This window comes from Papaver somniferum, chromosome 8 (assembly GCF_003573695.1).
Source record: "Papaver somniferum cultivar HN1 chromosome 8, ASM357369v1, whole genome shotgun sequence".
Lineage (NCBI taxonomy): Eukaryota > Viridiplantae > Streptophyta > Magnoliopsida > Ranunculales > Papaveraceae > Papaver > Papaver somniferum.
Genome location: NC_039365.1, coordinates 17,113,469 through 17,126,273, shown reverse-complemented (window position 1 = coordinate 17,126,273; position 12,805 = coordinate 17,113,469). Strand labels below are relative to the sequence as shown.

The 12,805-nt window shown below is 35.4% G+C and overlaps 1 protein-coding gene across 1 annotated transcript; it reads right to left on the bottom strand.

The window, feature by feature from the left end:
* Positions 1-9,053: 9,053 nt before the first annotated feature.
* On the bottom strand, positions 9,054-12,058 carry LOC113304402 (probable methyltransferase PMT15). Its single transcript, XM_026553507.1, has 6 exons — positions 11,117-12,058; positions 10,510-10,720; positions 10,111-10,408; positions 9,628-10,023; positions 9,456-9,533; positions 9,054-9,367 (listed from the first exon to the last, which is right to left on the bottom strand). The coding sequence occupies exons 1-6, from the start codon at positions 11,807-11,809 to the stop codon at positions 9,136-9,138; spliced, it is 1,908 nt and encodes a 635-aa protein (XP_026409292.1). The 5' UTR covers positions 11,810-12,058; the 3' UTR covers positions 9,054-9,135.
* Between the last annotated feature and the right edge of the window lie 747 nt (positions 12,059-12,805).

Genomic DNA, 12,805 nt, shown 5'->3' with positions numbered 1-12,805 from the left:
AAATGGCTTCGAAATCTCTTCTTTCCTTCCTTGGCAGTCACGGCAATAATTCCTTCCAGAAATTGTTTTAAGCGTTTCTGAGCTTTCCTACTTATCTCAAACTCTTCCTTAGATATATATGTATCTTTGGAAAGAGTTTTATGTCTTTAGTCTCTCTGAATTTCCTAAAACAAGCTCACAGGGACCGTTTTCCTTATTCACCTCTATTTCTTTTTTTTCGGCCATTCTATCCAATTTGGGTGCGATCCAAAGACTTCACCAGGACTATTTAGGCCTAAAGAGTAAACCCAATCAATATCATCCCTTTAGTCTCCAAAAAACTCGATCAAAACTCTAACCCTAAATCTGCCCGTGAAAGCCATGTTTTCCCGCCAAAATAGTATTTTGAATGTCAAGGGGAAAGGTTACCCCTTATCCGGGCTGCTGGGGTCCGCATAACACTTATCCCTTGGGTGCCTTTTGTAATTTTTCTTGGGATGTTTTCAACACTTCTTCGGGGTTCCTCTGGGGTATTTCTTGCATGTCTCCACATATTTCTGGGGTGCTTCTGGTACGTTATCTACGGAGGTTCAAATGCCACATTTTGAGCTAATTTCGCCGCGAAAGCTTATTTTTCCAAAAACACCTGCAAAGACATAAAAAGCCATAATAAATACAAAATCGAGCACCAACAATATATATAATTGAGATATATTAGACACATAAATGCGTCTATCATCTACTGGTCAATCTCTTACCTCCCCCTTAACTCTTCTTATTCTTTCCAACCAGGTGGACCAAGAGATAACAAATGGGAGAATTAGCCGTTTAGTTGAGACAAGCAATTGAGAATCCCCGGAAGATCCTAAAAAATACATACAACTAAAATGAAAAGTAATTGAAGTATATATTCCTCAATTTCCTCCAAAATCTTATTAAATTTTACTTTATGAAATTTAATGATCCAATATTAATAACAAAAAATAAAAGATTTCTTTTCGATGTGTAGAAACTAAAAAAACATAAATTATGAGGCCATTATATAAAGGATAAAAATTTATCAGATTTGTTCACCATCACATTTGATGAATTTATTGGTGTGTATCATGTTGTGAAAGACATAATAGAATACACATGACTTATGCACCCAGTTTTGTTGAAAAGCTTATCAAGGCCCCTCTTCACAGTTTACGTGTTACTTTTTTTCCAAATTTTATTTTACTTTGACAATATCATAAGTCTTGATAATTCTAACATTAAATTCCACGATTACTATAGGGGATAATAGTGCTAGCTAGGGTACTGATATATATAAATAATAATAAAAAAAAAACAATCCTTATCATTGGCTTTGAATTGGTATACCAACCAGTACTGAGTATCCAATTTAACAGTCATGTCAAAGTCGCTAAAACTTTGAAACAGAATGAGTATGTTTTCTTTTTTTCTATTTCAAGCTGAAAAATGGAAGCTGATATACTTCCACCCCTTCTTTCCACCATTAGGTGGCACCATCCAAGCCTTTAATTTCATCATCTTTGATCACCATGGATAAGCAAGGAGTCCCATTATTATTGGTTTTGGATAATACATGCATGACACATAGGTGGGGGAAGATAGTGGTCGAAGGGAGTGGTGGACATATATCAAAATGTGTGAACCTTTTGGTGAACTGGGGGTTAGTCCTCAAGTGATTTGTGGGTAGTTGAGTGTATTTTGAATCTTGGGGATTTTGAGATATTTTGAGAGAGTGTAGGGAGTTTGGTGTTTTTGAATTCAGGGAGTTTGAGAGAGTTTACTAGAGGGAGTTTGAGAGAGTTCATTCCTAACTCATTCTCTTTTAAGAAACAACAATCCTCATTTGCAAATAAAAATGATCTTTAATCAAAAGAAAAAAAATGATCCTATCTTTGTATCAATAGTATGTTATTGTTGTGCAACGAGATAAATTATTTTTTTTTCATTTTAACGGTCTCCATACAATTCTAACTCCCGTTGTTCACGAACATTAGTCCACATATCATCCGCTATACTCTTTCTCCATGAATTAGCTTCTTGACGTTGTTGTTCTTGAGTTTGTGTCAAACCTTCGTCGTCATTTTCAAGCGTTGGATGGATATCTTCCCTTTCCTCGACTGGAAACTCATCTGAACGGCATTCTTTTCGCAAGAAGTTGTGTAAGCCTGCACAAGCTGTCACTATCTCCGCTTGCACTTGATACAGAAATGGAGGTTGAGACTTAAAGATCAAGAAACGAGACTTCAAAACACCAAACAATCTTTCAACTACATTCCTCAAAGAAGCATGACGCATGTTAAACAATTCTTCAGACTTTTTTGCATGATTACCCGTACCAGAAAATTCTTTCAAATGATAACATTGGCCACGAAATGGTGTTAAAAATTATCGTCGGTTTGCAAACCCACCATCCCCCAAGTAATATTTACTTGAATAAAACACAAAAAGAAAACTTCGTCAAGTAGAACCCAAATATAACTTAACTAAAAAATCAAAAATTCACATTAGATAAAAATAAAATTACCTTGTGGTATTTTCAGTCCGTTTCTTTTTGTCATTGCGTCATTAAGTATTTTCGAATCATGAGAAGACCCTTCCCGTCCACTGAGCACGTATATGAACTCCAAGTCGAAGTTGCAAACCGCTAACACATTTTGAGATGTATTTCCATGTCGATTCCGATAAACGTCTGCATCTCTTTTCTTTACCATTGTTGGGATATTTATACCGTCCATAGCTCCAATGAAATCCTTAAAGTAAGGATAAAATCGTATACTCTCACGAATTTTAAATGGAGTTGCACTTGTTGGCTTAGCCATCATCTTCAGAGCTATAACATTTAAAGATCGCAACATCCTGTTGAAGTTTTTACTAACTTTCCACCGAGAGCGACCAAATGTGTCACGCATTGTGCAATATCGTGAACTTTGGCCAACAACGAGTAAAAATGTACCAAGCATTTCTTCAAGCATTTATTCAATAGAAACACAACTTGTATCACTTAATGTTGTAGTTTCTCTACTTTCAAGTCCAGAAACTTATCAAACCATTATCAAAAACAAACCAAATTATAAAAAGACAAAACAACAAAACCTAGAATCTATAATGGTTCAAATCAATACATAAAAAAGTACTGAAATAGGGAGTAAGCTATACATTCAATCCATTACTACACCATTGCAAACAAGTCCGACGAAGTTTCATTTTGTTTTTAAAAAGAAAAGCACATCCTAACTTAATTCACTTTTTCGAGAATAATTGATGGTTCTCATGCACCCTAATAGTTAATTTTAGAGAAAATTTTATCAGTTCTAAGCATTCTATCCTTTATTACAATTCAATATCTACCTGAAGCTGGATGTTATCAAGTTAATCATCCTAAAACAGACCATTTTCTAATGGTCACGTTAAAACAAGTCCTAATGTAATTCTGTTTCGAGTTTTAATTTAAACCATACAGATCCAGTAAAGTGGAGTACCATAAATCCTGACAATGAGAAGAGAAGTAACAAAGACCCCACATACTCAAGCAGTCTATTGGTTTCAGGTAGTAAACAGTTACACCTTGACGTTAGCATCTGTTAAACAAGAAGCTAAAATATGATGCCATGAGCTGCCTAGATTTTCAATAGTCATTTATAGCTATATATGATTAGTAACCTCAGCCAATAAGGCTCATTGTTTTTTAGCACTAAATACATATTTGATAAACTGATATCAAAATAGTAACAATCAAACAAAACAATCGTAGATTAGAGAAGAAAAAATAGATGAAAAAAGCATACCTGAAGCTGAAGAGTTTCCTCCTTTTCCTATGTTTTTATCTGACCGAACTCCCTCCCAAATCTCTACTCTTATGAGAGATTTGTGCATAGGAAAAAATGCACTATCAAATCTCCAAAACAATCAACTCCCTATCATTTTAGGGTTTTACCACTAATAGGGAGTTCAAGAGTTTTTTTCAAACTCCTCCACGACTAACAGGTGTTTTGTAGGGAGTTTGGGAGACTCTTCTAAACTCTCACACGACTAACGGGGATTTTGAGAGACACTCTAGAACTCCCTCACGACTAACGGGTAAAACCCAACTACACTCAACTCCCACAAATCACTCGAGGACTAACCCCCTGTTAGTTGTTTTTCACTATTTTGTATTTAAAATATTTCTTACATAATTGAGATACACTGATTTTATTTTAGTGCAATTGTTCAAGGAAAATCTCATCATATAAAAAACCTGGCTAAATTGGGGCCTATAGCACTTAATTTGGGTCTATCAAATTTTTATTCCCACACCACCAAATTACTTTGGGCACCCAAACATCTAAAAAATACTAATTTACCCCACATTAATTTCTAAAACAATCTCATATAAATACTAATCCTTACCAAAACATAAAAATCTAAACCTAAAAAAAGTTTCTATTTTCATCATAATCTTTCCAAATTCTCAAAACCCTAATCAATTTTTTTTTTGATCCTCTACTCCAAGATATTCGATCCAACCAAGAAAAAAGTAAATATCCATCAACCCATTCTATGATTTGCATTTCTTGGTTGATTTACATGTTTAAATCTTCAATTTTCGAAAATAAAAATCTGTGATTACATCCAGAATCGGTTTATGTTGACATATCGAATAAACCGATTCTGGGTTTTGGTTCCCACCATGAAGAGCCTGCACAGTAATCGGTTTATATGATGATTAACATCAACCGATTTTAGGGTTAGAAACGAAATATGAAAATACATCACCAGAATCGGTTTATAAGTGTCTTAGAATAATCCGATTCTGGAAACATTTTTTTCTTTTAATTATGCGATCCCATAATCGGGTTTTATGTGCCTGATAATTTACCGATTATGTTTGACTCTTCAGATTCCTTTTCATAATCGGATTTTATATATGTACCAAATAAACCGATTACTAATGTTTCACAGGCATGTATGTTTTTGTAGTCAGAATCGGATCACATATGTATGATTATGTACCGATTGTTGATTGTTGACTAGTTTTTTATTTTATTTTATGTAGATATGAACTTCTCACACCTAGCGTTTTACTCTTGAGAGCTTATATTGGAGGACATCCTTAGGAAACCACAACGAGTGCTAGAAAGAAGCCTCTATAAGTTTTCCTATGGGCGTGAGACCCATCTTGAACAATCCCTCGCAGTGATTGACAAGCTTGCATTGGAGGAGCTTTATGAGGTCATGAGATTGACTAGGATGAGGAGAAACGTGATTTCAGCTGAGAGGGATCTCCATGCAGAAATGGAAGGTATGTGGGAACAAATGGCTCAAGCACAAGCTGCTGATCCTGATGGTGTTGATGCAGGTGCTGGTGCTCCTGCTGATGGTGGTGCTGTAAATGCTCCCGGTGGTGCTTCTTCTGCTGATGTTGGTGCTCCTGCACTTTAAGTTTTTACGTTTAAATTTTAGATATTAAAAGTTTAGGTTTATAAGACTTTTGGATGTTTTAAGTTCTTAACACTCTTTTAAGGTTTGTATTTTGGATGATCTCTGTTCAACTCTTTTAAGTTCTTAACACTCTTTTAAGGTTTGTTAAACTTAATGCACTTGAAGTTTTAATTATAATTATGTGTTGCAACAATCGGTCTACTCGATATGGCAATATAAACCTATTGTGCAAGCTATTTTTCCTGTATGTTTTTCAAGCTAGAATCGAGTCACATATGAATCTATATAAACCGATTGTGCAAGCTATTTTTCCTGTATGTGTTTCAACCTAGAATCGGGTCACATATGAATATATATAAACCGATTAGTTTCGGTGAAAATTCAATTTTTTTACATGTCTTTAATCGGTTTATGTTGGTCACAAAAAAGACCGATTCCTGGTGGCATTAAAACAAAATCGGGTTATATATACCTTCTAGAAGACCAATTATGCCAAATTATTTCACGTTTTTCAAAAAGAATAGTTGTTAGTGACTTTCTCTATAAATAGAGACCTCGCCCTTGGACCCCATTTTCCCCAAAATTGATCATTTTATTCCCCCTCACTCCATATATTCCACAACAACTCATTTCATACCTCCACATACAAGAAATGGCATCATTTGATTCAAACGAAGATTTGACAATCAACAAAGCATGGTACGTGGAAACTCGAGTTAGACGTCAATCTTCCGTAAGGGAGGATTCCGTAACCTTTTGGGCTAGGGTACACAACAAATTTAGCCAAGAATTTGGAAATCCTAATGGAAGAAGTGTTCAACAAGTCCATGATAGGAACCTAGTCATCGAAAATGTGATACTTGCTTATTTAGCTATCCAACCTCAGATTTTTAACACTCGCCCCTTCAACTTGTCTATTGAACAATTTGTAAGTATTTTTGTGATTTTTTTTACGTAACCCATGTTGTTTTAACTTCCAATGAAACACCACTAACAAATGTAAGTTTGTTTTTGTAGAACGAAGTCGTGAAAGCGCGCTATTTGGAGGAAAAGGAGAAAGCATTCGCATTCGATGCAAGCTATCACTTCTTGGTAAAAAAATCCCGGAGGATCACCCGGACTTCATGGATTGTGTATCGTCTTCGGAGGAAGATTGATAGCTTTAGAAGTTTTTTTATAAGTTTTGTAGGTAGCCCTCTATGTAAACCCTCACGAGACTATAACTCGTCCACTAGGGTCGCCTAGGGGTTTAAAGGCTTGATGCATATGCTAAATGCATCCTACAATAATAATGGAATAAATGAAAAAAAAATCGTATGAAAGGAAACAATCGGTTTATATATGTAATATGTAAAACCCGATTATGACAATCGGATTATACATATGGAAACATGAACCGATTATAGATGTCCTCTGTTAATTTGGAAACACCAATCCAGAATCGGCTTACATTTGCATGAACGTAAATCGATTCTGAGTACTGTTTACGAAAAAAAAATCTAAATGTTTGATGTTTTGAAGAACTCTCTAACATTAGTTAATCTCACATCCAAAACATAATTAACTTCTAATATGATTAATTAATAAGGGGTAAAATAGATATTTAGGTAATTATTTTGATAAGAGGTAGTGTGAAGGTTATTTCTAATGACCTTTTTTGTCATCTAGCTATAGGCCCAAATTAAGTGCTATAGGCCCCAATTTAGCCAGGATAAAAAAGGAGATCTGACATAATTAGATTGACCCCCTTGACATTTTAGCATTACTGGATGATAAATTTTCACTTTGCATTAGTACACTTTCAGGAAATGCTTCAGAAAAAAAAAACTGCTATCTATCCTAAACAAAAGTCCCGCTTCTAATAGATGGTTGGGCGCTATTTTATCACATTGACAATCCCAATACTAAGAACGCGGCATGAATTGTCCATTACCCTTTCCGGAGGAACTTTCGGTGAGTGTATCACTTCTTTCTTATGAAAATTCCAGCACTAGGTCATGTGTAACTTTATTATTTATCAGCTTAAATTTCTACACCGTTGATTGCAATTTTTCCAATCTGATTTTACGATATAAAGTAGTTACTTTGTACAGGGTAATCTTGTTCCGTTACCAATCACTCCCAAGTCGTATCTTCGGCTCATGCACTACCGGAAATCAAAACATATCAAAAGGTTTCAAAACAGAAAATCATTTTTTTCTATCTTTATTTTAGTTTAGTCTTATTAATGTGTGATGATTTTCCTAAGTGAATATGTTTATAAGGTTTTGGATATTTTTCTGATCGCCATAAAAAAAAAAAGAAAAAAAATCCAAAAAGAGGTATGAAAGGCTTGTACTTCCAAAAAATACAAGACAAGTTCATTTGATTGCTTAGATCAAACATTGAGAAGTGAAAATAACAGTGGTTTGAAGTAGCAGTTCAAGTTTTTCCAATTGATCCTTATAAACTGAAGTGTTCCGTGAATCTTTAATAACTAAAGCGCAAGGAATAGACCGCAAATATGAACTCATGCTTCCATCTGCATCTTACTACCAAAGTCTCTCGCATTAACTTCATTATGGGTCGCCCATAAGCCGTAACGGGAATTAGTTATCTACCATGTTTGTTTGTCAGGTAAACACACTCCACGAAGGTATGAATGAGTAATTTGACACTATAATTAGCCATTTAGTTTATTTATTTTTTTGAAGGAAAGGGATAAATTTTGTATTACAATGGAAAAGGAGAGAAAAGAAGTACAACAGCTTGATGATAACCTCACTGATAATGATGCCCACTGAACTGTCAGTTTTCTCGGCCATAACTCCTCTGTTTCTTTTTAACCAGATGTAGGGAGAGATAGCAAATGGAAGAATTAGGGGTTTAGCGGAGACAGGTAATTCAGAGTCAATTGAAGATCTTAAAAATTTAAACTAATTAAAATCAAAACAAAACAAAACGGAGTATACATTCCTCAGTTTCCTCGGACATTTTATTAGATTTTTTTTAAATAAAAATGTAATGATTCAATATCAATTATTAAAATTAAAATTTTCTTTTGGACTGTACCAGAAACTATAAAAACATAAACTATGAGGCCATTATATATAGGATACCAATTTATCGGATTTCTTCACCATCACATTTGATGAATTTATTGGTGTGAAAGACATAGTAATATAATAGAATATGCATGAACTTATGCGCACAATTTTTTGTTCATGCAGTATTTTCTTTCAGTTCAAATTCACTAAATCTTTGAAATCGTATACTCCATATGTTTTCTTTTCTTCTATTCAAAGCTGAAAAATGTGTGAACCTTTTGTAGAATAAATGTATGACGGGTTACATCGGGGACAGAGGTAGATACTACAAGACAGAATTATTGTGAAAATGCTTAAAAATTGTAGATTCCCAACCTCAAAAATTGCACCTACACAACATATTTTCGCAATGTCATCCGGGTACATACGTGTTTACAACATCCAGAAATTACCAGTTTTGCTGCCGCACTGTTTCTGAGTTGCACAAGGAATATCTTGGGACTAAAACCTGCATGAGCTGCCAAAGGTATAACATGAAAATTTTCTGGAAATTTGTGGGAATTTCATCCACATTCTCAGACATTGTATGTGCATTCTCCGGAACAATTCTGAAGGCGAAAACAAATACCCTTTGACTCTTTTGTGCAACTACAAAGAATAATATTAAAACCGAAAAACGAAGAAACTAAGGTCAAGAAACAGAATTAGCATCTGAAGGGGCAGTCCAATACTTTTTCACTGCAAATAACATTTTCTCTCTAAAATGAGGACTATCCTCGTGATCAATAATTTGGCTGCTCCATTCAAAACCTTCAGTCATGGTTTTAATCTTCAACAAAATATCAACATCGTCTCGGAAAATTACTGTCCCTTCTGGCCGTAAAATTCTATCCATCTCTAGTAAAATATCTTCCATTTCACATCTGAATGCAAAACAAAATTTTAGTTGAAGTTGGAAAAATATGGTTATGCTTTTGGTTAATATGGTTAGATCTTACGGATTGGTCTTACCTGTCTTGATAGAGACTAAAAACTGAATCTGCATGAATGAGATCATACGTCCTAGGATAAGTAGACATTGCTTCACACCTACATTCCGAAACAACATCATAAGAAAATGAGAAAACAATGACAAGAACATTGTTTGAACCAATCTACTAGTAGTATGAGGCTAGGAACATACCAGCTCTGATATGTACCGGTCAATCCACGCTCATAAATGACTCCCAACGTATCAATCTTTGCCTCAGGAGGTACAACATTCATAACCCACAGAGGGTAATCGACTAGTGAGGCAGCAAATCCGCCTAATTTCGCATTCATGTCGAGCAGATTCCTATACCTACCATCTTTATTCCCTAGTTCACTATTCACATTCTGGTAGTGTGCTAATCGTTTCTTCCAGAGTTTGGTATCTTCTTGGAACATCTTTTCTGTGATTCCTTCAATACTTCCGGAACGGATTCTTGGTGGAGTTGTGGTCAATCTTTCTGGCCAATTTGCTAATTTCCCACCCGCAACTTCCCTTAATTCGGCCACCTCAGGAAGTGGAGTCAAACATGTGTCCATTTTAGTGTACCTGAAATGACAATTCCAATCAATTTAGACTTCATGACTAAACTGCATGAAAAATGGATTTTTAAAGACAAAAAGAAATAAACAGTACCAGGCTTGATCAGGATTTTGAGCTTGGCAGAAAGGTGGCCTTCGCAGGACTTTACGATTTATCTTACAGTGAACGTGGTTAGTAGGTTTCTGCCAAATTGCAATATCACCTTTCTCTGCGAACTTCTTCCAACACAAGCTTTTGGCTACGGCTTCAATCTGTGATTGTTCCGAATGTAAGTCATCTTGAGTTCTATTCCATCCTCTGTAACGTTGCTTCCAATTGATAGGGGGACCTGACAAAACCCAGTACCCTCCTGGTCGTAGAATTCTATCAACTTCAATCAAGTATTGCCCATCTAATTTCACATTACACACCAACAATGATACACATTACAATTAGTACCTAATCCATCCAAATATGCAAGAAATTGAAATGGTTCGAAGTAAAATTTAGCACCAAATAATCCCCAAGGAATTAGACATCGCGAGCAATGAGCCATATCGAACGCCCTTGACGGGTATGGAAGCCTATTTGAAGCAAGAACACCAATCAATGCCGGTACTCCTCTTTCAAGTGCAAATTGCACTTGAGCTTCATGTGAGTCTTTCGGTGCAAACGATATCGGTAAGATGTTTCGAGATAACAGGTAAGCTCCCCAACTTGCTACCTACACAAAATCATCAAAAACCCACATTCAAAAAAACAAAAAAAAAAACACTAAAAATTATTTCAATTTCTTATGAAATTTTTAAATTTTAAATTCAAAATTTCATTAAATGCATTGAAATCTTTGTTGTTCCACAGTTGTTCTGACTGACTGAAATAATAAATGAATTCTTGACTCATCCTGTGACATTTCAAAATCAAACCCCCACCCCCACACAATTGCAGGAGGAAATTTATTACACCAAATTCAGTCATATCCCTAATGTTTCGTGATTTTAAATTAATTACAAAAAATAACGTTCTTATCTTCATAATCAAACCTTCTAAAACAAAACATCCTCCATTAATCTGCATGTTAATTCTCAATTAAAAAAAAAAAAAAAACAAAAAAACTTACCCCACAACCAGTGTCAATGACAGTTCTGATAGACCCATCTTTGATATTGATCAACTTAGCAATATCATCAATATACTTGTCAGCACCATTAGGAAACATAGTACCACCACCGGGGAACCTAAACCTATCACCTTCAAATCTAATCCAATTCTGACCAGCTTTCTCCACTGTCAAATGTTTATGAGGAGCATTACTGAACCATGCAAAATCTCTACTAACAGGCCATTTGAACGGATTCTTATACCCATACGGTGCCGGAATTCTACACTTCAACAACTCATCTTTCTCAGGACAATGTCTTTCTCTGTAAATTAATTTATCTCTTGTAAACTTCAATGATCTTTGTAAATCTTCACATGGTGTGTACTCACTGTATTTGATATCACAAGGTGGGAAATAAGTAGAAGATACATATGGTTTTGCATTTGTGAGTTCATCTTCTGCTGTATGATTTGTTTTGAAATTAAGAACTGGTTGAGGTGTTGTTCTGATTGTTATTTTTGGTGATAAACAATTTTGATCATGATCTTGTGATATGATTGCTGTTGAATTAGTACCATCACTATGTTGATAAACACCAAAAAAGTAAGAAACTGAACATAGAAGAGATATTAACAGCATCGGTACAAGATTTGTGTTTTTACATATTGCAAGGAATTGTTTTAGAATTGTATTGTTGTTATGCCCTGCCATGATCACCTCCTCCTCCTCCACCACCGCCGCCACCACCACCACCCTGATCAAACTCTGTGTTTTTTGGTTATGGGTTTTGGGTTTGAAGAGACTAGAGAGATAGATCAGAGAGAGAGATTGTGATGCTAGTTGGTCATGAAGATTTAAAGAGAAGATGAAGAAGAATCAAAGTGGGTTTTACGTGGAAAAGTAAATACCATACCCGGTGGAATTAAGAGGCATGTTATAAAGGGTGCAGGTGCACTCTTATTCTACGGCACACAAAATTTTCCTAGTTTGAGAAATTAATTATTTAACGCGTACTGCACCTATTTGATGCTTTGAACCATGCCTAACAGCTAGTGATGCACAAAAGGAACCAGCCTTTTATGGAAAATTGTAGAACTTAGTCGTGGGAGGTTTCTAATATGTGATGGTGAGATGTTGTTCCTTTATATATTCCGTTTATGACATGACATTTATGATGGTTGTTTCTCGGAGGATTGGGTACATTTTAATGTATTTTTCGTAATGCAACAACACCGGATTTGAACCAGATACGAACAAGTAGAAACGTTATAATCGGTCCAACTCATGTTCACTAGATTTATCTTCTTTATTGGTTGGTCATGTATGATGGGAATTTTCTTTGTCAACTTTTACCGTGAATTTTGGCACAATCAAGAACGGTGGTGCGGTGGTGGTGTAGATGTAAATTTTGAGGTTGCGTAAACATAAGCATATGTTTTCTGTGAACAGAAATAGTGGTTGGATCCTTTTGGGTGGTTGCTGGTAGGAGTATTCATTGATGTTTTTTTGTTATTTACTATACGTGTAGACGTGTTGATAGTAATAAATGGTAACTAGTTTCAACCAAACCATGTGTCTGCCCAGTTCATACAAGTGGTAGTATGTAGTAACCACACAATATCAAATACTCCTCCTCCTCATGCCGCAAGTCCGTGGAACACTCCTCTTGGCCGGCCTTGAACAAACCATAACTTTGGAGTTTCCAGT

Excerpts from the sequence above, each read along its gene's own strand:
- LOC113304402 (XM_026553507.1), bottom strand. The coding sequence starts at position 11,809 with ATGGCAGGGCATAACAACAATACAATTCTAAAACAATTCCTTGCAATA. Across the intron at positions 9,534-9,627 it reads ACCGGTACATATCAGAGCTG|GTGTGAAGCAATGTCTACTT; the intron begins GTATGTTCCTAG and ends TTCGGAATGTAG. Across the intron at positions 9,368-9,455 it reads TTTAGTCTCTATCAAGACAG|ATGTGAAATGGAAGATATTT; the intron begins GTAAGACCAATC and ends TTTTGCATTCAG.